This window comes from Epinephelus lanceolatus, chromosome 19, assembly GCF_041903045.1.
Source record: "Epinephelus lanceolatus isolate andai-2023 chromosome 19, ASM4190304v1, whole genome shotgun sequence".
NCBI classification, from domain to species: domain Eukaryota; kingdom Metazoa; phylum Chordata; class Actinopteri; order Perciformes; family Serranidae; genus Epinephelus; species Epinephelus lanceolatus.
In genome coordinates this window covers 5,677,264-5,701,615 of record NC_135752.1, presented here as the reverse complement: position 1 = coordinate 5,701,615, position 24,352 = coordinate 5,677,264, and the positions used below count along the sequence as shown (strand labels likewise).

Here is a 24,352-nt window from a genome sequence, read left to right as displayed (position 1 = left end):
ATTTACCTCGCTAGCAGGAATGTCCTTAGTTTGCAGATATTTGGTCATAAACCTGGGGATCACCAGAGTAGGTATGCTTCATCAAGAATGTGTGTACCAAATTTAATTTAAATCAGTCTAATAGTTGGCAAAACATTTCACTCAAACTCAAACTCAAAATGCCATGAATGTACAAAATGTTGTGGCAGTCTGTGGGGTAGATGCTGATATATTTTACTGAATAAATGTAAACTTCAACCTGCTGATGGCATGACTAAGAACATCAGGGAATGACCAACATCATGCAGATTTATCCTCTGGGGACCATGAATGTCAGTTCGAGTCATAGAATGTATTCAAAAAGACTAAAGACTAAAGAAAAAAAAAATGGAGGAAATGGAATAATGGACATAGCCACCATGAAGTCATCCATTGGTTTGTGTTCCCAAATCACTGGGCCCATTGAGCATGCGCACTAGATTTTCGCAAGTCAAGGCTAACTTCTACTGGCCAAGCAGCTATTTTACAGCTAAGCTCTTTGCTAACTTACTGGGGATAAAATGATGTAACTGTGTGGCTTTTTAAGACTTTCTAAATATTTTTGGGACACTAACAGACAGCCAGTTACACCCCCCTACAGTTTTTCATGAAGGGGTAAATTAGCTATAGAGACCAAAGCCATTTCCTGTTCCAGGCTGTAAACATGTTTATTTTTGCTGTAAAGTTGTTCATTCTAACATGGTACTGTATGGGGATTGACTCGCTGTTGGAGTGAGCCTCAAGTGGCCACTTGATGAACTGCAGTTTTTGGCACTTCGAGGTTGGTACGATTACACATAAATGTTGAGATATTTCAGTCTGAATCAAAGTTGAGGCCCAACCGTCTGACCCATGTTGCCATCCCTAGAGCCACACTGCTACTGGCATGGTCCACAACTGCTCTGCCAAGTGTAAATAATCAAATAGTAAAAACTGGAAATTCAGTCCAACTTTAAAGCATGTGTGTCCAAGTTACATATGTATATGCTGAAAACTGTCACTCTTTGATTGCAGATATTACAGTGGATCCATTGTTTAACAACTATGAACTGGGAGACCTCAAGAGTGGCACAGCATATCAAGTCCAGATATCAGGTTTTACCCAGGCAGGAGAAGGAGTACGAAGCAAAGCAACATGTATCTTTAAAACAAATGAAGGTAATATCAATGAAACATCTTTTGCCCAATAATCATTCCTAAAACTGAATTTTTGATACTAATAATTGCAAAAAAAACCCCACATCCTTACTTTTTGTATATTTCTTGCCTTCTCCCCACTTCATAGGATCTTTTAATTTCAGTGCTGTCATCGCAGTCTTCGCAGTTGTGGCCTCTGTGCTAATATTTGGATCTCCGATAATAAAAAGGTATAGTATGCCAGTCACTGTCCTACAGCTGTCATTCATTTTCAACATGGGTAAATATCTATATCTACTCTACGCTTTGTATTTTATCTAGAGCTAAAGTCTTCCTTTGGCCAAGCATACCTAGCCCTGGAAACAGCAATGCCATGCAGAAAATGGAAGGTCCCTTTGAACGGGTAAGTGTCATTTGTGCTTTCAAAAACTGTGCAACCAATTTTAACATCAAGCTACCAGCCAGAATGAAAGATATCAAATTATGTAAATGAGAACATACAGCATTCTGCAGACCTCCTACTGCTGTACTAAAAACTGTTTGCCAGATGTATGTTGTAATAAAGATTTTATTTTAATTTAATTTTTTAGTTTTTAATTTTGAAGATGTCATTTTTACATCACTCAGGAACTACTAGAGTCCCTCAACACTCTGAAGGTGGAGGAATGGGACACAAACAGTCTTCAGATAGTAGAAAAAGAAGATGTGATCCCTGCTAGCACTCTACCATCAATGATGCCGCTTCTCCACGCCTCAGAAGATGACGTAGACTCTCCAGAAATGACTTGTAACTGGATCCAAGGAGACACTGAGGATGCAACAGGAGATATCTCACCTGACATTACCACAGAAACATTACCGGATGTCCAACGGACAAATCCCCAGAGTTCTCCTTTCGCCTTTTCAAGTGATTACACAACAATGGAGATGTTTCAGCAGGGGATGCCTCCGGGCATACCAGTGAATACATCAGTTAGTCAAGCCATGGAAAGCAAACCAGAGGACACAGACTTGACTGTGGTAAAATCAGGATTGGACTATATAGGGCAATTTAGCACCAGTCCAAACTCGGATAGCAAGGAGATGTTTTGATTTTGTGAGAACAGTTTGGAACTGGACTGCTGAGACTGAAGAACACAGGGTCATAAGAACTATTGTGCATGAATGTTTGAATTAAATGAGTTCTTTTTGGCAGTCCTAGAAAACTGGAGGTGCACTGTGAGGGAAATCCGCACTACTTGAACATTCTCCTCTGTCCATTCACATCAACATCTCTGTTCATTTCTGTACTACTGCACTACTTAGTGAGCATTAATGTGTTGGTTTAAAACTTTGTAATGCAGTCGTCGGACTTAATACATCTCCGTCCTCATTTTTGGTACTTACCATAAAACTTCAATTAAAAGCCTAGTCCCAATTAAACACCCAGTCCCTTTTACTAGCCCGGCTTAGCTACACATTTGAAAAATAAACGCCTGTCACAATCAGACATGATTTTTTTAATAGAAGTTCTTCGGATGTACAAAACCGGGTTGTTGGCTACCTCAAATTATGTGTCTATTCCAAGTTGTGAGTATTGTTTTAACAGGATAAAGAGGTGTTGTGTCGGTATGCTGGGTGCCATAATCCTTGAGTGCAGTAACTCTCTCTCTCTCTGATGCACTGTCTGCCGGAGCCAGATCAAATGAATGATTCATTAATGATATATTATCTGAAGCCTAATTTTTAAAAAAGCAATACTCATACTGGTTTAAATAAACAATCTGATTGTATTTCCGGATGTTTGCTGGGCAACAGTTTTGTGTACAAGGAATAAAAGGCCTGTCCCCATAAAGACACCTGTCCCAAATGTAGGCCTTTTGATTTCAGTGATTTTAGCAAATAATAGCCCGGGCTACTATTTGAAGTTTTATAGTACAATAGACCTTTTTCACTGCAGACTTTTAGACTTGTCATAGTAGGCTATGCACAGGTGTATTTAATAACAATGATAGCTGCATTCCACTTGGGGGAGATCCTGGCACTGTGCATGCTGGCACACTGGAATAGCTTACTGGGACACCTAATGGAACTAAACCACTGCTAAAGTCAGTTTTACGTGTGATTATCCTACTATGACAAGTCAAAATGTCCGCTGTGAATGAGATCTATTATAGTCTTCTGTTACACCAAGGCCAAGGAACAAGTCTGAGCAGGACTGGGTTGCACCAGCTATGTGTAAGTTCAATTGTAGCCTTGTTTGATTGTAATTTCTAAGGTCAGAGTTTACATGTTCCTGACATTTTAAGGGTCGCACCAGCTGAAATACCAACATACACAGAAGTAACAATTTAAATCTTACACCTAGCCCTTAAGTAGGTGTAAGGTCCAACATAAAATACCAGTTTTCAAGGCACATCATTTTGGAAGGTGCGATAATTTGAAAGATAAGAAGGAGTGAATTATAGTGGCTGTTTTGCAGTGGCCATGCATTCTCTGTGATAGTTTATACCCACAGGTTATTTTGGGCTTTTTGTTTTCAGAATAGAAATGTTTGAAATTGAATAGGGTGTATGTAAACATGCAAAGGAAAATGCATAAAGTAACACATCTAAGTAAGTGGGAAATCACATATAAATATCCTCTGTGCCACATTGGCAAGTAAATATATAGGGTTAGATAACTTTCTAATTAACAACTACTAATTTACAACAGTTGCCAGTGTAGGTTATCATTATGTGTTTGTTCCAACAACGTCATCAGTCGCAGTTGTTGTAGTGTTATCACATAATCGTAATGCTTTGTCCCCCTTTATGTACCTTTTTGTTGTTATTTGGTGATGAACGTCAGCTATTTTCGTCTGTTAGAATAGTGCTTTTTACTGATTGGCCACAGGAAGTGAAAATGTCATTTTCTGTGACAATATTTTGGTTAGTGTAGACTTTACGCCACAGTAGCTAAGATGAACTGTACATCTCCTTGATACAACAGACACAGCTTTACGACCAGTCTAACTAGTTTCAACGTAACGTTTTGTGGACTGCAATTTCAGAGTGAACTTTCATGTAGCTGATGCAACAGACTGCAGGAATCTAGTGAGCCAGCACACACAATACTAGGGCCTTAAAACCAAAACAGCTGTATGGAATTCAGCCATCATCCTTTTTTATTATTAACACCCATGCATTTCATGTCAAATTGTCTTCCATCAAAAAGAAAAAAACCCATAAACAAATAAAAACAGGCCTATCCAACCAATAGCTGTGGAGATATTTAACTGAAAAAGTCAGTGTCATGGTGACCCTAGAGGAATAAACTGGGGATCACCAAAGTAGGATCCATCCTCTCGGGACCATCAATTTCTGCACAAAATTTAATGGAAATCTATCCACAAGTTGTCATTGAGATATATCGGTCTGGGTCGAAGTGGTGGGCTAACCAACCGGAGGTTTGGAGGCAGTTGTGAAGATAACAGTGTCCTTGAGCTCACAGTGAAACACCTCTTTGTCAAGTTGCAGCAAGTGCATTAATGCTGGCCTTCCACCAAACAACTTTTCGAGCTATTTCACACTTGCAGACAAATTTTCAGTGTTGTAATAAAATCACGAGTTTTACCTCAGTTTGTGCACACTCGGGTGATATCACTTATTTGGTAGGTGGTCATAAAACTCAGTACAAGCTGCCTTGAGTCTGTCTTTTTCCCATCTTGATGTTCTGATAAAATCAAACATTTATTATTGTTGTACATTTTTAGTCTTGGCTCATGCTAATTGTGAAATTCAGTGACGTAAACATTGTTAACAACTAATAGCTGCATCTCCAGCACCAAACAGGAAGCAGCAAAATAGTAGTCAGTAAACATGGAGGAGACTCCAGGGAGACGCACGAATGTGAACAAGTCTCAGTTCTCTTGAACTGTGGAAAAGAAGGAGAAACCTGAAGTAATGGAGTGAACAAGAGTCTGAGTTTAAATTGGCATGTATCCAATCCACCCACCAGCACTTAGTTTAGTGAGAAATTTGAATTGCCTCTCATTCTCAGTTTCCTCGCACTAAAATAGTACAGCTGACCAACAGAGTCTGACAATGAGTTGGAACGACAAAATCCAAAGTTTAAAGGTTGTGAACAAATACATTTTGATGCCTGACAAGAATACTGTTGACATATGACACATTTTATCTTGTCTTTCTAGAGTTACCATAAAACTTCAATTAGAAGCCTGGGTTATTATTTGCTTAACTATTAACTTAACAGGCTTATATATAGAACAGGCTCTTAGTTCTTAGGAATGGACACATATTCTGACTTTATGATACCTGTGCCAGTAAAGCTGAATGAATTACGGTATTCTTTGGTGCTCATGGTTCCAGTAAATTGAACTGAACGATTGAATTGTGGAGAAGCTAACTGAGCTAACTATGTGTAACGTCTCCATTTTGACAAAAGTTTAAACATATATATTTGTAAATGGGATTTAAACAGCTAACGTTATCTTAAGTGGGTAGCTAACAACCTGTTGACTAAGTTAGGAGCTCTCAGAGTTTTGTCAGAATGTTTGTGAATACAGACCATTATTTGTCAAAATGTGTAGCCACAACAGACTAGTAAAAAGAACTGGGCGTTTGATTGGGACTAGGCTTTTAATTGACGTTTTATGATATGTTTTTGCTGACATGTAAGGAATTATTAAAATGTCTTATGTCCTTGAGGAGTTTGATGTAATATTTCACCGGGAGCAGAATGGGAAATATTCTCCTAAGGAATCTAGTTGTAGTCTTCTAAATAGTAACCCTGCTAAACCCTGTCTTTGCAAATCTTTTAGACTATGACTAAAACCTCACATTTTTTAAGATGTGAGAGGGTGTCAGACTTCTAAAAACCCTGTTGTGCCAAGCAAAGAGTCTCTGGGAATCATCAGCAATCATACTTGGCGGTATGACACAACAAGAACACTGAAACAAAATAACTGCATGAAAAGTCTCTTTATTGAGTGTTTTGGAAACAGATCAAATGTAACGTTAGTTTCAAACTGAGGAGGACCACATACACACATCCAAGCTCTTCAAAAACAGTTACCAAATCTTTACATCAAGTCCCAAACACAGATACCAAGTGCCCAATCCCCCAGGAGCAAACCATGAGTTGCTTCTACAGTGTTTACCGTACATAGTGGACATATGGATATAAAAAATAAAATTCTTTACGTACTATTCGTTGTGTTGGAAATGCATTTTTTTTTTTTAAATTGTTAAACTTTTTCACGAGTTCACCACTTCAATCTGAAGCCTTGTGTACATAAAAAAGCTGGAAAATAAAAACCATTAAATCAGGTTTGTAAAAGCCAAGGGTGGAATTTAAGTCTCTAATCTGGGGCCAGTTTGCAGATACATTTCAACACAATCACAATACTGAAAACTGAACTCCAAAAATGACAAGAAATAATTAAAATTAAAGACAAATCCACAGAAGTCCCATGAATGTTCAACCTACTCTATTAATCACCAAAGACAGCCGACAATACTTAAATATAACATCTCATTACTTTCAGCTATTTAGTATCCTAAACAATAAATTCAGGTTGCATTTGTCAATAAGTCTCCATATTTTATTAGAATATTCTGTACAATCTTAGTCTAGGCACTTTTTGACCCTTCTGTGCTTGAATGCAGTTTGTTGACCTGTGACATATCCAGACTGCCACTGAAGGCTTTGTCTGCATCTCACTTTCTTGAGCAATATGAGCCGACAGACATTTTGCACATCACCATCATTTTTACAGTATAGGCTTGATTTATATCTATAAAACATTTTCTTCATCACAACATTACAACAACAACAGGAAAGGGAACATAATACGTCGTTGTGACCGATTAGAAATATAAAAATGTATGTAAATGTACACCCAATAAAAAAAAAACAGAATGATGTACTTATGTTAACCAAACAAGATCTTTTCATAACAATATATTAGCAACAGGTAAACAGAAAAAAATACCATTCTGAATTCTCATAACTACAGCACTTAAAGCAGCGTACATTTTGCAGGATGTCCCCGTTCCCAGATGCAGAGAAAAATGGTGCAGAACAAGGAACAAAGGATTCTTCACAGACCTGGTAGTTCAAATCTCCCTTTAACACCACACAAAGGGCAAATCATTTCTATTTTGCTGTTTCTATTTCATCCACACACTCAGCAGACCTCGAAAAAACATGAATCAAATATGCAATGTGCCACATGTTTCACTTAGTAAATATGCAAACAGAATATGGGAAGCTGTCGTCACAGCCACACAAAGACCAGAGCAGAAGAATAGAGGGAAAACAGAGAGGTGTCGGTCACAGTCACGAGGTGTCAGTAATAATATGAAATGTTCACCTTTTAAAGAACCTTTCAGCTGGTCCAATAAAATTATTTGGTTTAATCACTAAGAACTTTGTTTGGATCAGTAGTTCCTTTTTAGTTTTTTTTAAGTTTTACTGGCCTGAATTATAATCTAATGATTTTTTTCCAGTGGTCACTTTTGTTAATGTTCTGACAAATTGCAACTGATACACACCTACAAACTCTGAAAACAGACACTATATAGTAAATGAAAATGAGAAACTGATGATTCAACTGGGGGCTCCAAGAGACAATATGTAAAGCATCCCTGCTGCTCATAATTCACTGCTACAACTGAAACTGAAGTTACTTTACCCCCAACATCCAGACAGGACCAGATGTAGATGGATATTACAGAGTAAGGATTTACTGAGGTAATTTTCCTAAAACTGTTTTAAAGACGGAGTCAGCAATTCTGGAGAAAGATTAATAATATTTGAACTCAAGCTGGTCTGAGCCACTTTCTTTGTTTCCCATTTACAGAGCTGGGGGTGTGTATGAACACACCAGCACACACACGAGGAGATAAAAATGTATTGGATCTGCTGACTGCACCTTTAAATACTACCTGAAAGTAGCTGCCAGTCCAAGCTTCCCTTTGCCTGTAAGAGCCTGTATTTGTGCACATAAATTTTTTTCATGTTTCTGCATCAACATGTCTCACCTCATTTGGGAACCCTACTTTTGCACTGATTCTCACGCACCACAGGAATGTAGTGCCTGTTTACATATAAAGACAAATCTCTCCTCCAATGAAAAACTTTGCTGTTCCACTCTCACAAATAAGTGATGCATAATGTAAGATACAAACATTTTATGACTGTCACTGCAAATTGTTGAGACAAAAACAGTGTTTAAGGAAATGGCAGACATACTACAGTATAGTAGACATACTACGGTATGACATAAAAACTGATCATCTCAGAGGCATCACAGGCTGTTTCGACTTTTGCAGTGTATGGTCAAAATGTTGCTGGACGAATGGCGAAAAGTCAGGTAATATTCATGTAACCAAGGACAAAGCTACAACTTAAATCTGGCATTAAATTGCTGGTGAAACAAGTATTAACTTTGTTCGTCCTGTGGGATCTTTGCCTGGGGCAACTATCATGACTGTCTCCTCTGAGGCTGGTCTGTGACAGATTACGAGGAGTCACTAAGGCTCTGCAGCTGGTTCAAGCCTGCACATTTTTCTAGTCTGCTGGGGTAGGAGACATCAGTTTAACCATCGATACAGAAAAGGGATTAAGGTCTTGAAGCATAAACACATACAGTAGGAGGACACAGCATCACCTGCCTTAAAGCTTTGCAACAAAGACTTTGGGAAGCCGCTGTTGTGCAGTTATTGTTGAGCTGATGTTAGTTTCTGAGCCTGTAGTATTTAGTGTTGCACTGTTACATTAATCATGTACACCTATTGCAAGCCCAAAAATCTTAAGCTTCCCTACCAAATAGTAAAGGTGGGGCTGTCTCTGTTATACTAAGTGCTCATATGCCTTTTAAGTGGGATACCAAAATTAACTGAACTATAGGATCCATATGTTGCCAAGACTGAGCTGTAGAAATCAGTTTGTATAATGGGAGATGATGATGATGATGAGAAAAACAAGCTGTTGTGAGTGGTTATCTGGTGTTCATGAGTGTGTGTGCAGGATTAGTTTACATGGTGTTGTGATAGTCACTTGGTGCTGTCTGCACCCATAGATGCGTACTCCTCATTGTGAGTCTTGTAGCTGCCATTATGCTGGGTGGAGGGTGATGACATCATATCCTCGCTGAGTGTGACCGAGTCTTCTCTCTCACTTTCATAGTCTTCTTTTTCTTCTCTGTCATAGTCCCTTTCCACCTGGAAGTCAAATGAGTAACGGTCAATTGTGGTCGGGCAAAACTTGACAAAATAGAGTGAAGACAAAAAATGTTATGAATGATGCAGTGGTAGAGAGCTACTTAATATTCTAACTAAAAGCAAAGAATCTCTGTCGTTTCCTTCACATATCTCGAGAGCCATTCATCCTAGGGCTGTAGTCTCCTGGTCGACTAGTCGATTATTTGGTCGCTATACTCTCGTCTGACCAAATTCTCATTGGTCGAATAATGGCTGTGTTACTTTCATAAGGAGATGAGTGCTACATCAACAGCTCACCCAAATGCGCATCGCGGTGACGCAGACCTCCTGTCTATTTCTGTAAGCTGAAACCATTTCCCTCAGTGGTAGTCTCTGGCAGTCTGGTTTGCCTACAGACTCTACATTCAGTGAATGTAGAGTCTGTAGGCAAACCCCGGAGATCTTGCCTCCGGAAGAAGAGCGGAAGAGCCCTGGTTTCCAGTTGTAGGCTGTTTGTAGTCCACGTGATATTGACCAATCATGTTTGAGCCGGCTGCAGCTGTTGCCAGGTTAAACGGTCCGTGCGGTGAACTAACGAGGCGGAACCTAATTGGCGTCACTGCAAACTCTGAATCCATCGCAATGGTTCAGCATATTTACTTATATATAAACGGAAGTCGGAAACAGAAATTCGCCTCTTCCGCCCAACTCAAACCGGAATGCCAAAAAATTGGGGGGTCTGCCCCCAGAGGCTGTATTGCCGTCTGCTGGAAGTCAGACAGTTAAGAAACAATAAATTGTGAAGACAGTAAAGCCTCCACTAAAATAGCATTTTAAGTCATGTGTGTGATTTATCCTTCAGGGATTTATACTTCGGGATTTATCCTGGCTTCATATGAGCAGAGGAAATCTCCGATCGTCGCTAGGCTAATGCATACCATGTAAAATGCCATAGGCTGGCGCTAATAACGTAAGCATGTTGTATTTGCTTGGGAAACGTGTTTAGTGTGATGGTGGTTTTATCGGTGAATGTTCTGAGTTGTAATGGAGCCAAATTATGTACCGTTACCTTTGTTACATGTCGCTGTTGTCCCTGGTTTTTATTGTTTTATTGGATTACATTGCCCGGTTGGCCTGGGAACGCCTCGGGTTCCCTCGGAAGAGCTGACGGAAGTGGCTGGGGAGAGGACTGTCTGGGCTTCTTTGCTGACGCTGCTGCCCCCGCAACCCGGACCCGGATAAGCGGAGGACGACAAGTACGAGTACGAGTACAGGTAAAATGCCACAGACTTGTGCTAATAACGTTAGCATGTTGTATTGCTGGGGGAAATGTGTCCAGATAAAGACAAGTGTTTGTCTGTCAGTTCTGCGATTTATAGTGAAGCCAATTTGTCTACTTGTGTTTGAAATTGTCTCTATTAAGCCATATTTAATGTGTGTTTTGAATCAACTATATAAATAAAGTTTGATTTGAACTAAACTTTAAAGCACTTAACACAGTCCTCTACCACCGTCTAGTGTTTTGGAGGTGTAACTGCAGAATGACACAGACACACCACCGCAAAAGTAAAAATAACATTTTTAAACATTTTGTTTTTCCCCCACAACTAATCCAGGGTTTCTGCCGGTATCAGCAAATCTAATTTAATGCTTTTTAATGCCACTTTAAACAAATTTAATGCCCATGTCCAACTGCAGATAGTTTTTTATTTATTTTATATATATATATACAGTACAGGCCAAAAGTTTGGACACACCTTCTCATTCAATGCGTTTTCTTTATTTTCATGACTATTTACATTGTAGATTCTCACTGAAGGCATCAAAACTATGAATGAACACATGTGGAGTTATGTACTTAACAAAAAAAGGTGAAATAACTGAAAACATGTTTTATATTCTAGTTTCTTCAAAATAGCCACCCTTTGCTCTGATTACTGCTTTGCACACTCTTGGCATTCTCTCCATGAGCTTCAAGAGGTAGTCACCTGAAATGGTTTTCCAACAGTCCTGAAGGAGTTCCCAGAGGTGTTTAGCACTTGTTGGCCCCTTTGCCTTCACTCTGCGGTCCAGCTCACCCCAAACCATCTCGATTGGGTTCAGGTCCGGTGACTGTGGAGGCGAGGTCATCTGCCGCAGCACTCCATCACTCTCCTTCTTGGTCAAATAGCCCTTACACAGCCTGGAGGTGTGTTTGGGGTCATTGTCCTGTTGAAAAATAAATGATTGTCCAACTAAACGCAAACCGGATGGGATGGCATGTCGCTGCAGGATGCTGTGGTAGCCATGCTGGTTCAGTGTGCCTTCAATTTTGAATAAATCCCCAACAGTGTCACCAGCAAAACACCCCCACACCATCACACCTCCTCCTCCATGCTTCACAGTGGGAACCAGGCATGTGGAATCCATCCGTTCACCTTTTCTGCGTCTCACAAAGACACGGCGGTTGGAACCAAAGATCTCAAATTTGGACTCATCAGACCAAAGCACAGATTTCCACTGGTCTAATGTCCATTCCTTGTGTTTCTTGGCCCAAACAAATCTCTTCTGCTTGTTGCCTCTCCTGAGCAGTGGTTTCCTAGCAGCTATTTGACCATGAAGGCCTGATTCGCGCAGTCTCCTCTTAACAGTTGTTCTAGAGATGGGTCTGCTGCTAGAACTCTGTGTGGCATTCATCTGGTCTCTGATCTGAGCTGCTGTTAACTTGCGATTTCTGAGGCTGGTGACTCGGATGAACTTATCCTCAGAAGCAGAGGTGACTCTTGGTCTTCCTTTCCTGGGTCGGTCCTCATGTGTGCCAGTTTCGTTGTAGCGCTTGATGGTTTTTGCGACTCCACTTGGGGACACATTTAAAGTTTTTGCAATTTTCTGGACTGACTGACCTTCATTTCTTAAAGTAATTAACCCTGATAAGGCACACCTGTGAAGTGGAAACCATTTCAGGTGACTACCTCTTGAAGCTCATGGAGAGAATGCCAAGAGTGTGCAAAGCAGTAATCAGAGCAAAGGGTGGCTATTTTGAAGAAACTAGAATATAAAACATGTTTTCAGTTATTTCACCTTTTTTTGTTAAGTACATAACTCCACATGTGTTCATTCATAGTTTTGATGCCTTCAGTGAGAATCTACAATGTAAATAGTCATGAAAATAAAGAAAACGCATTGAATGAGAAGGTGTGTCCAAACTTTTGGCCTGTACTGTATGTACACAAATATATATATACATATATATGTGCGTGTGTGTGTATATATATGTAAGATGTAAAGTTGTAAAGATTTAATTTATTTTTGTTTTAGTTAAAGGGGTATCGTTTAAAATACATGAATTTGCAGATTATTATTTTTGATTGATTGATTATGTTCATGTTCTTATTTTACAAATAAATCAGACGTTACTCAACAGTTACTCAGTACTTGAGTAGTTTTTTCACCAAATACTCTTTTAATCAATTATTTGGATGACTACTTTTTACTTTTATTTGAGTAATACTGTTCTAAAGTATCAGTACTCTTACTTCAGTACAATATTTGGCTACTCTACCCACCTCTGCTCACAAGACAGTTTACAGTCTCAGAATTTATTTGCACATTTCAAAAATAACAAAACCAGCCTGAAGAATGATGTGAAAAACTAACTCTAACCAGAAAAGGCTGGAGGCGGTCACTGTAGCGGCAGGTGTGGTGGTGGTAGCAGCAGCAGCTGCAGTTGTGGTGGCGACAGCAGAAGCTGCGTTGCTGGTCACAGCAAAGAAATTCAGCACAGTTAACTGCTGCCTGCCTTTAATCGCCGACTTGTGACTATCTGACAGCATGTGTGAATTCACCGCATTGACGCCCATTATGCAAAGCTTGAAGATCTTTTTGCACACGCTGTAAAATGCCTCTCCGGGTTTACCGTTGATGGGCTTTAACCAGGTTCTGAATAGTTCCTCATACAACCACTTCTGCTGAAACTTGCATTTTCCCATTTTTCCGACATTTGCTAATATTCCCTCCCCTCTTTCGCCACAGCATGAGCACCCTCACAGCACGCTGCACTCCAAGCATCCGGTGTTGTGACTTCGTGCACCGGCCATAAACAATAGCCAATTAAAGGGTTCTGCTGTCAATCATCACATTATACTTCCGATCAAAATTATTAAATGTTTATATAATCAAAATAAATCATGAATAACAATGTTTTTTTTTCCATCAAGTGTATTTAATTTTTTAATGCCTCTGGACACCGAATTTAATGCTTTTTAATGCCATTTAAGGCCTTAATTTTCGCAAAATCTATTTAATGACTTTTAATGCTTTTTAATGACCCACGGAAACCCTGTAATCGATTAGTTGAAGATTATGTGCGACTTTAGTCGACCAAGATTTTCTTTGGTTGACTACAGCCCTAATTCATCCATTGTTGAAACTGGTGCAATTTGAACATGTGACACATTCAATATCAATAAACTTACTATAATAAGCACGTGAGTCGTTTTCTGCAGTTCTCTTGCATGTGCTACACACAGCCTTTTTCCAGTTGTCTGGACACTCCCAATTCATTCTCAACATTAGTTTCACACCATCAATCGATCAAACAAGTCATCAAATAAAACAGAACACTGCTTTACTATTAGACAACTAGCAGCGATCTGTAGGCTAACGTTAGCAACCCGTGTTCCTGTCAGTCTGCACTAATGTCAGAAGAGCGGTAACAAGCGCAGCAACTTTGCTGCTGGACAAAAGCTTGGGTGTCATATGCAATCAAGGGGTGGGAATGCAACATGAAAGTATGTCAAAATGTGGGACTGTCATGCACAAATCAGCAATAATGTAACATTAGCTGTAGCTTGCTAGTTAGCTAATGAGACATCAGCATAGGCTAATACTACAAGCAGTTTTTTTTCTTATGCTCATTAAAAGGGAAAAAACATAATATATTACTGTTACTAATGAGGAAAATACATTTGTGGGTTTATCTGTGGCTTGTGCAGCCATCTTGGTGATGATTTCTCAGAACGCTGTTTGGACTGTGACTCTGAAAAACCTCCATTTGGGGGGCTATGCAGCCTGAGCACTTCGCCATACCCCTTTAGTCCAACACCCTGCACCTAGACTATACCATGCACAACAGAGGGGCAAAGGCAAGAAGTGTATTGGGATTGGACCTAAATATAAATTTGTCACGTAGATGTGGTTCCTGCTTTTTCTTCTTCTTTTTGTTTCAATAAATACTCAACATTGTAACTGATGTACATCTGCCTACCAGGGATCAAAGGAAATATGGTAATCCAGGCCGCTGCCCATTTAAAGCTCAGTCCAGCACACCTGCAGAGCAGCAACCCAACTAAATTCCTAGAACAGCCTAGCATTTAAGTCCAAGTTTGTACCTGTAAGACTCACATTTTGAGGCCTTCGTTCATCATCTGTGATGTAAAAATATCATATTCAAACACAGTTGATGAAATGAAAAAGTGTGCGTTCTGTTTAGTTACAAAATCCTGCTTGGGTGCGGACAGCTCCGTCAGCCAGAGTCAATCACAATGAAAAGCAGATGAAGTTCTACCTGCGCCTACCTCCACTTCAATCACTCTTCTCTGTTGCCATTACAGACTTTCCTTTTGTTTTTAGGTGCCCTGTGTACAACGACGCAGCTGGAAAAGTGCCAGAAGACTAGGGTGTTTCTATGGGTGTTTTAGTAAAGCTTCAGCTGCAGCGGCTGTTCTATAATAAGGATATACAAATAACTAAGTCTACGGGGGAGTGTTTGTTAACAGAAAAAAAAAAATTGGGTTGAGTTATCACTTACAGTAACTGTGAACTGAAGTATGTGACAAGACAGTACGGACTCTGCAAAGCAACTCTGAAAACAGGCATTCAGCAGGTTTGTAGTGGTGTCAGAAGAAAACATTCAGCTGCCATCTGAATTTTTACTGACAGCAAAGATGGAGTGTGATAAGCCAAAAAGTGTCGCCTCTTATCTCTCGGCTATCACCTTTGTGTGATCTTTATACTACACTTTAAAAAGTAGGTCAGTGTTCATGTGGTTTTATGCATGAGTTGGAGAATGACAGCAAAACATTCACCATAGAAAGAAGGTAACAGTGAGAAAGTCACCTCATTTTACTTCTCACACCTGAGAAGCCTTTTAGTGCGACAAAGTTCAGCTCAGCTCTTTAAATTATCAGTAGTGCGACAGCTTTATTTGCCTGCACGACTGGGAGAAAGTGATCAGCAGATTTTGGTCCCGGCAAGTATCTGCACAGGGGAGTGTTACTTTAGTGAGGTGTTCTAAAGTTTGAGATTTATTACCTTCATTGGCTTTGCCTTGCCCTTTATCCTGTCCTCGTCCTTGCGGCTCCTTTTCCTGGACGTGGAGCGGTCCTTTCGGTCCCTGCTGCGCTCCCTCCTCTTGTCTTTCTTACCTCTGAAAGAAGTCAAAACAAACACATCAACAAAAAGAAACCAATCACAGTTGTGCTGACACAAAATCACTGATATGTATTTTGCACACAGTTATAACTCCACCTAGAAAACACATGAACAACATAGAAGACTTAAGGAACATCTAGAACATCTCAAAACAGTTTGGGAGGATGAGAAGTGATGGATTTACCTTTTGGGTGAGGGTGATCTAGCTTTCCTCCGAGGGCTCCTGGACCGATCCTTACTCTTCCTCCTGTGGCCCCTGATAACGAAACATTAACTGGATTAAGTATATTTTGTGGAGACAATATGAGCTACTTATGGAAAAAGCAGCACTGTGACAGTACATGCATTAAATACACAAAACAAAAACAGACAGAAGATTGATTAAAAAAGTCCACAGTACATCAGTGCACCTTATTTCATTAAAAGGTTTATGTGACAATAAGAGTATTTCACCTGGTGCCAGATACAGAAACAACACAGGCCAAATTCAGGCAGCTACAAGACTCATTTAGTACCTGGTGCTCCCTACTGCTAAGGGCAGGGACAGCAGGGTGACAGTAAAGTCTATCATATTTAGTTTTCTTCATGATAGACTAGGATTGTAATATCTTAAATTACACAACAGCAGCAGGTGGTGCCAAACATCCAACTAGGCATTGGACGGCATTTGGACTTGATTGAAGGAAAAGAGAGATCATTTGGAGATCAATGCGGTATATATTGTTTTAGTGCTCAACAGTTGCCAGGCTGCCACTGACAACCATTTTGAGAAACAGGCAGGCAATTCTTGGCCTTTAGTTGCCATAAGTGGCAACCCCTTTTCGAATTAGGGCTCCCTTCAACGAAGAACTCCTAGTTGTCCAAAAGTTGTCATTTAGGGCCATTAGTCGACTAGTCACCCCCATCCCTTAATAAAGGACTATCTAAAGGTGTATGCCACACACTCAGCAAGCCACCTGTTAATGACGCTGTCAGCAAAGCAGTAATGATTGTGCTAAGTGGCTAATGGGCATGCAGCAACTTACATGTTTCAGATGATACGTCATGTTTGTCGACAAATGATAGGCAAATGTTTGCCTGCATTGTTTACATATCACCTTGGGTCCGTCCTTCACCTTCTCAAAATGATCCCACACTTGGGATTTCCTGCCTGACATGTTATTAACAAGCCTGTGTAATAACCGCAGGTACCAGCCCTGTAAATCAAGGGCCGTACACATGCCATGTTGGGTGCTACTCTTGTGCCTTTTTTGTGCCAGCTTTCAACAGTGCGGTGGCAGGTTGCCCTGAGGTGGCTAAGCAACCTTAACATGCACCATCTCATAGCCTATTCATCTAAAATCCTGAATGCAGAGCTCATCTTCTTCCAGGCGCTGTTTGAAAGTATGTAGGCCTATTGTCTGATGGACAGATGTAAAGCTCTGGGTAGCCCTGCACTAAAATGATCAACTTGTCCATATTTAGCAGACTGAATATTTATGGAAGATGGGAAAGATATCTGTCGGCTGTGACTGGTTTGTATTGTTACTCCTGTCTGACTGCTGAGCATGGCCTCTTCCTTTATCTGTCCTTTCAAATTAAATTCTCTCATGGTCCAGTCAAACTGGTTTTGATTTATTTTGACAAGGTACAGCTCCTAATAGAGTTCCACATTTGCTTGTTTTTTGTTTTTGTGCGACTAAATGACCAATGAAACCTTGCCGACCAATAATCTTTCTGGTCAACTAACGTGGTTGACCATTAGGGGGTAGCCATATTTAGAATACTTGTTGCAATACTGATATATAAATATTTCTGTTACAGTCAGACCCAGATAGGAGTTAAAGGTGGACACATTAACTGATAACACTTGAGATTCAAATTCTGTAATGTATCAGATGAAACACAAATTACAAGGAATTTTGTTCATTACTTTAATAGAGCTTTCAAAAACTCTTTTATGTCACATTTTCATTAACAAGCTGATATCTAACCACATGGTTTGTCTATTTCTCAAAATGGTAACCATATTTTCAGTTTCAGCCACCACAAGCTGATGCCTGGTTGCCAGCCTGTAACCGCTTTTTAAAGTGTGTTGAACCCTGTGTTTGTTTCATGGACCGCGGAACGCATCTGAACAAGGGGGGGGCCATAATTTCAAGTCACGCGGAGGGGGTGGGGGGGGATGCATTGAAACACACAATATTACTGATGTATTAAATAACGTTGCGGAGCACTTTTTTTATTCCAACACCACACAGTCACATCTACAGTATACAGGCATGAACACGAACACATGCTTGCTCAGATTAACCCCTCTGATCCCACTCTAACATTCACACACAACAGGCCAAGCCTATTTACACATAAACGCACAGATGAAACTATAGCAAACAACAAAGTACATCCAGTCCACAGCCACAACCAAAACTCATCTTGCTGCCTTGAATCTAAATCAGCATCATATTCATTATCATCACAAGTCAGCACTCATATCAAACTGATGTGCAGAGCCACACACACACACACACACAAACAACAAAACAGGCGCAGCTGCGCAGTTACTGAAAGGTAACCAGAACGCTGAATTTCTGACCATTACCACCCGCAACCGCAATGTGTATGTCCACTCCTGCCCGCTCCCGCAAAACTCTGAGAATTTATGCCGCACAATAATAGAGATGCATTGATTTTGTGTCTTCTCTCCCGCAGGAGAAAACACGTCATTTTATAGGCTATTAATAAAGAGATTCATGGGGTTGTTTGGCCTGCATGTCTTTTGACACACTGGTCAAGAATAGCGCTCCTATTTCGTTGTTTTCATTTAGTTTTTAATGAAATAAAGGCTGTTTCATATTCTATTCTCCTCCTCTGTATTTATTTATTTTTCTACCTTTATATAGCAGTGATTGAGGTTAAGGCAAGCCCGGCGCCAGGATGAAGTTACTGAGGGAGCGGTTAAAAATTACGAGGGTGCAAATCTTTATTATGCAACATAGGTTCACACAGTGAGTTATAAAGAGCGTGCAGAGGCCCGTAATGACAGCGCGTCGCCGGTGAAACACAATAAACTGCACGTCTTCTTTCATGTCTCATGTCTCATGACAGATGGAGCTTACAGACAGACAGACAGGTGGAGCAAGCGGCAAATTGGTATGAAAGCTGGTTCAGGGCATATTCGTCCATTTATGAATAAATATGGAGTGGAAACGCTCATGCATGTGCACCAAGTTCCTGTGTTGACATCCTGTCGCTAGGCTACATCTTCTTCTTCTTCTTTTTCTTCTCCTTCTACTGTTTAATGGGGACCCGCGGGACCCAGCGGGACCCAATCCCAATGCAGCCCTCCATGTCAGAGTACAAAAGTTACCCGGGCCATGGCCCCCCTGGCCCCCCCGGTTCCGCGGTCTATGGTTTGTTTCCCATTTACCTTGATCGACTTCGACTGTGTCTCCTGTCTCTGGAACGTGACCGCCTCCTGTGGCTACTTCGGGAATTGTGGGAGTCATTCCTTGGCCACAACTTTGGCACCAGTCTGCTCCAACAAGAGGACAAAAAAATTCACTGACTGGACACGATCAAAATCATATGATCAAAGCATCAAGTGAGTAAAATCTAAAAATCCGGGTATTCGTTGGGCACCTGTGTCTCGAACGCGACCTTTTCCTGTGCATTCTTGAGTGTGAACGGGAGCGGGACCGTGAGCGGGACCGTCTTGACCTTCTAGACCGACTGGAGGAACGCTTCTTTATGTCAACTGGAAGAAGAGCAGCAGTCTCAGCATCAGACCAACTTCAGCGATTTATTATTAAAAACCATGATCTGTGCAGCAAATCTAAATTTGGTACCTGGCTCAATGGCAGCAGCAATAGTAGACTGGGCCTCCCTCACCCTCTTCATCACACTTTCTAGCTCTTTAGCAGCAGCCTGTGGTGTCATCTCTGGGGGTTTTACTATGGCGTTATTGGAATGATTAACCCTGACAGACAAAAAACAATAACAAGTGACACAAACCACTAATGACCATTTTGTTCTCTGTCATGATTTATGTAATTTTAAGCACATATCTGTTTCTTTAAGAGTGATATTATCAGAGTAAATAAATTACACATTTCATTATTTTTAATGTCGGCAGCTGGGCTGCACTGCTCTAGGGAATGACCTTTTGTCAAAAATACATACTTCAGGGGTCTGTCTCCGAACATGACTCCATTAAAGGTCAGGGCTCTGGCGACGGACTCCTGCTCAACAAACTCTACGAAGGCGAAGCGTGTTGGCTGGGTCTCATCTCCGGCCATTCGCACAAACTTAACATCTCCCACCTGCTTGAAGAACTCCAACAGCTGGTCTGCAGTGGTAGTCTGTGCAAAAGAAAGTATGAAACTGAATGACAACAAGCTTTGACTCTCTGCCTGAACAAGATTTGGCTTCCCAATCTGTTACGACTGGTTCCAGCTGTAATTTCTCTTACCTATCTTGAGCTTGAATCAATCTGGTTGACGATTCAGACTTCTATTTTAGTGATCTCATATACTCTATTATCAGCGCTACATGGTTGCACAAGTAAAGAGTAAAATAGTTCACCTTCCGCCCTTCTCTGTGTCTCTTTCTCTAAAACCTATATATGCACACCTTGGAGAGCGCCGTGGACATCTCTGTCCACAGTCCTGACAACTGTACTACAATGGATAAAGTTGGCAGTTTGCGGGTCTGGTTTGGGTGATTGATTAACACGCATTTTTAGCATCCCATGTATCTCTTTTGTGTCACTTCATATCCACTACTGTCTACTTAATATGACAGCTCAGTCTAGTCTAGTGCTCCATCCTCTTTAGACTTTTATGGACTGTTCTTCTTATACTTCTATTTCTGTGTATGCACAGTGCACACATCCTGCAGTCTCGTGCCCTTTTATGGGTGTTTATCTATGCTAAATAGGATCAACTGTCACACACTTTCAACTTTGGAAGACAATGGGATTCATCAATATAAGAGAACAGGTGTGAATAATTCTGCCATTTAAGAACTCATCATGAATCTGACATACTTTTCTTAGGACCTTTCTTAACAACAAATCTGAGAAAAAACTTAGATATTGGTGATGAGGCCAAATGTTCTCAGGAACCTTGACACTTCTATTTGGAAGAATGTTAGTTTTACGCTTTCTAGTCTTTTGTTTTCAATTCAAGTTTTGTCTCATAAGAGGCAGTTATTTTTTACTTGTATGTAAGTTCCAAATAAAAGAGGAAAATAATAAAATGTGATGAATGGAATGGATGAATGATTATTTTAAACAATTTCTTAACTGAATTTACAGAACAATTACTGTATTGGGAAACACAGCGGTACAGTGATATAAAATTACCAGACCCAAAAAGAGTGCGCTGACTTTTTTTTTGTGTTGCAGTTTTCAGTGATAATCCAGAATCAAAATCTGTGGAATTTTGCTGTATGTTTTTGTTTTGTTTTGCTTGTAATGTGAAAGACAATTGCCTGAAAATTACATATACTCTGATATAAAATTTTGACCCCATCATCAGCCCCTACCGCCCTGCTGCTATAAAAACTCACGAGGGTTTACTCAGTGTGAACAAAGATTTGACATTACCTGTGAATTCAAGTTGCCAACATAGACGGTCCTCCTGATCTCATCAACTTTTGAAGGATCCACATTCCCCATGAGGGGGGGCTGGGAGTGAACTGAGGCTGTGGGGTCCAGAGCAGCTGACAGCCGATTTACTATGGGAAGGTTCAGCTGCAGGTGTCAAACACACACACACACACACACACACAGGTTTAATTGCATGACATCCGAACAGACAAGACGAGAGCCACAAGATGCCAACTCACATTCTGAAGCGGAGCCGGAGTGGGAATTGGCAGCAGTCCTCCACCAGGAATCAGACTGGGCACTGGGGCAGCAGGTGCCAAAAGTGACAAGGCCTTGGCCTCTTCTGGGATTTTCCCTGTAGGACAGAAGAAGATATTAGTGAAGGCAATAGTGGGATTCTTCTCTCTGTCTCCTCTATGTCTGCACAATTAGCCCACTGTATTCTAGAGAGAAAGAGAGCATACACTTCCCCATACACCCTACAAGAGTTCTACTGTCTACTTCTGGAGACCGAGCACCCTTACTTTGCTTTTGTTAAATTATCCTTGTCAGTCAATCTGAATTATTTTTTTCAATGAAAATATTAACTTTTTTTCAAAAACAAAGGAACACTGATTTTGTCCTTGGTCTCTTTTCATAGATCAAAAAGAAAAAAAAACACAATGCAGAGAATGAGTCAACACTTTGATGCATGGGTCACCTGTACTGGAAACATATTGGTCATGAACCATACGATATCAAGCATGGGCGCTTTTCCGTGGGGCGATCGTTTCGCAGTGTTGGAAAGGTGTGCAACACAAGACAACCCCAATGGCTGCATCACTAATAGCACACAGGACATCAAATACAGAAAAGAACAACAAATTTAAGAACTGTAGTAAATGTTAGCCAAGACTTAGCTAAAACAACAACCAATTAGGGATTCTGATCATTCCACTCTGGATTATAGCTGGAGAAAAAGGCTACATAAAGACCAATAAGAAACAAAAAACACTTCAAATCTTGTTCATTATAGCTGGAGGCACTGAGCATGAGTTACCATTTGAAAAATTCTTGTATTGCTAGGAAATATGTCAAACAAATAACGCGCAAAACATTAATTCATGTGTCACGAATTTCCAAGTTAAGAGAGAAAAAATGATGTTCAATGGAGAGTGACTGGGTTAATAAATACTAAACATTCATACCAGAGCTATAAAGTAGTAATATATGGGGAAACCTTTTTTACTACAGATTTCAGCACAGGTGAAAAGTGCAAATAGAATTTAAAAGACTCTACTGGGTCTCACTATTATAATGTCTAATCCTCTCACTATGTCAACAGGAGTAGGTGACAAGAGAGTAAAGTGTTAGTGATCCTCCTAGCATCCCATGTGTGATACACATCCCACCGGTATGCCGTAGCAACCTGGACAGAATTCAATCACACACAAGCTGCAGCTGTAGCAGAAGAGAGAGAGGGGGTGGGGGTTGGACAATAATCAAAACAACAAACCAAAATAACAAATATAAACACAAAGCTAGAGATAAGCAATACGGTATTTTTCTAGATAGAGACAGTAGAGAGTGGACAACATGGGAAAGTATGAAAGGAAACAAACCAAAAGAAAAAAATAAATAAATAAAAAGAGACAAGGTGTCCATCTTGGAAGGTTCAGCGGGCTATTCTCCTGGTCACATTCCCCCTTGAAGGCTGCGTTGGCCCGATCGGGGATAGTGGCTTGGAAAACAATGCCTGACTCAGGCTAGTGTAGTGTAACAGCTGGGCCAGTCTAGTCATCTGATATGCACACATAATCACACAGAAAAAACATACAAAACCAAATTAATAAACTCAGTAGCCATCCAGCACTAAGTCACGTGGACAAAAAGCATCAAGTTAGAGGTGATATCATTTTTTTTTGACTGTACACAAGGGAACAACAGTGGCACCAAAGGAGAGGGAATTTTAAAGAAAAGGAGCACCAAAAATGAAAGAGAGAGAAAAGGGATTAAGTTAGCTTTGATGCCAAGGACTTATTTTGTCATTTCCATCAAACATTAATGGCAGTTTCTTAAACAAACACAGGCTACTTATTCCTGAGAACCCAGTGTTTACGGTGAGGTAAATAATGTCTTGCATCTTCAAAAAATATTCAACATAGCTCTACTGTTATCAATAGAAACCACCTTGTGACAGCAAACAGAAACCCTGGCTGGGCGCTATGAGAAATAAGATAGCTAGGGTTTTACTGTGGTGATATAACCCGTCACCTGTGTCAAATACGTGGGTAAAATCAGAACTACCCAATGGCACAACTTGCCAGTTTTCCATGCGAATAAAAAAAAAAAAAACAACAACCCAGAATTCAACCAAAACACCAAACGGTTGGATTCAAGGGGAGAAGGCCACAGCAAGTCCACTGACTCATTTCAATATCATTTTTATGTCTTTAAACGAAACGGGTTGCACTCACCTTCGGCACATGGCACTACTATCAAAGCTCTGTCAATAAAAACAGTATTGGTGAGATGTTGCGCCACACCAACACTGGAGGGATCTCTGTACTTTATATAGCACACTTTGGACGAGAAAGACAGAGGAGCATTGCTGTAACAAAAGAAAGACAAACAGAAAAAAAATGCGGGTTAGTTAGATATTTCACCCGTTACGTCTCAATTTGAATGTTAAGCGGACCGCAGCAAGGCCGCAGATCCGCGGTGTTGCCTGGCTAGCCATGCCGCGGCAGGTTGCACTTACTCGGGCGGATAGAGCCGCAGCTCCTCGATGTCTCCCAGGAAACCGAACAGAGTACGCATCTGTTCGCTGCTTACGGCCGAGGACAGGTTGGTGACCTGGACGACAGCAGTCCCTGGTATCCCGCTCATCGTGCAAATTTATAAAATCGCTATATCTAAGTCTTGTATTTAAACAATATTTATTTCTCTGTCACCCCACTCGACGGTAAACTATAAACAGTACATCCAAGCGGGCGGAGCGAGACGTTTCACTAGCTCCTTCTTGTCTCTT

At 40.6% G+C, this 24,352-nt stretch overlaps 2 protein-coding genes across 10 annotated transcripts in view; one reads left to right on the top strand and one right to left on the bottom strand.

The window, feature by feature from the left end:
• Positions 1-8,507, top strand: part of LOC117269932 (leukemia inhibitory factor receptor) — a 20,868-nt gene extending 12,361 nt beyond the window's left edge. For 5 of the 6 annotated variants that reach the window (XM_078162274.1, XM_078162272.1, XM_078162273.1 and 2 more), the window contains 4 exons: positions 1,033-1,176; positions 1,304-1,385; positions 1,477-1,558; positions 1,783-8,507. In XM_078162274.1, the coding sequence (XP_078018400.1) occupies positions 1,033-1,176; positions 1,304-1,385; positions 1,477-1,558; positions 1,783-2,247 (773 nt within the window). In that variant the 3' untranslated portion in view covers positions 2,248-8,507. The remainder of the gene's footprint in view (positions 1-1,032; positions 1,177-1,303; positions 1,386-1,476; positions 1,559-1,782) is intronic. The other variant, XR_013488166.1, reaches the window with a different exon arrangement.
• srek1 (splicing regulatory glutamine/lysine-rich protein 1) lies at positions 6,102-24,352 on the bottom strand. 4 transcript variants are annotated; one of them, XM_078162275.1, is made up of 12 exons: positions 24,083-24,352; positions 23,799-23,932; positions 22,043-23,122; positions 21,582-21,697; positions 21,340-21,486; positions 19,914-20,092; positions 19,580-19,710; positions 19,374-19,488; positions 19,162-19,266; positions 15,937-16,008; positions 15,633-15,747; positions 6,102-9,362 (listed from the first exon to the last, which is right to left on the bottom strand). In XM_078162275.1, the coding sequence occupies exons 3-12, from the start codon at positions 22,071-22,073 to the stop codon at positions 9,195-9,197; spliced, it is 1,179 nt and encodes a 392-aa protein (XP_078018401.1). In that variant the 5' UTR covers positions 22,074-23,122; positions 23,799-23,932; positions 24,083-24,352; the 3' UTR covers positions 6,102-9,194. The 4 variants fall into 4 exon arrangements, with proteins under 4 accessions (XP_078018401.1, XP_033502499.1, XP_033502500.1 ...); XM_033646608.2 differs by lacking the exon at positions 24,083-24,352 and having other exon boundaries at positions 22,043-22,164; positions 22,632-23,122; XM_033646609.2 differs by lacking the exon at positions 24,083-24,352 and having other exon boundaries at positions 22,043-22,164; positions 22,656-23,122.

What these genes read in the sequence shown, in the direction of transcription:
- srek1 (XM_033646606.2), bottom strand. Translation starts at nt 24,210, where the DNA reads ATGAGCGGGATACCAGGGACTGCTGTCGTCCAGGTCACCAACCTGTCC. An exon ending in TTGGCAACTTGAATTCACAG is followed by an intron (nt 20,093 to 21,339) that starts GTAATGTCAAAT and finishes TCTTTTGCACAG; the next exon opens with ACTACCACTGCAGACCAGCT. An exon ending in AGATCACCCTCACCCAAAAG is followed by an intron (nt 15,748 to 15,936) that starts GTAAATCCATCA and finishes GACTTCTTTCAG; the next exon opens with AGGTAAGAAAGACAAGAGGA.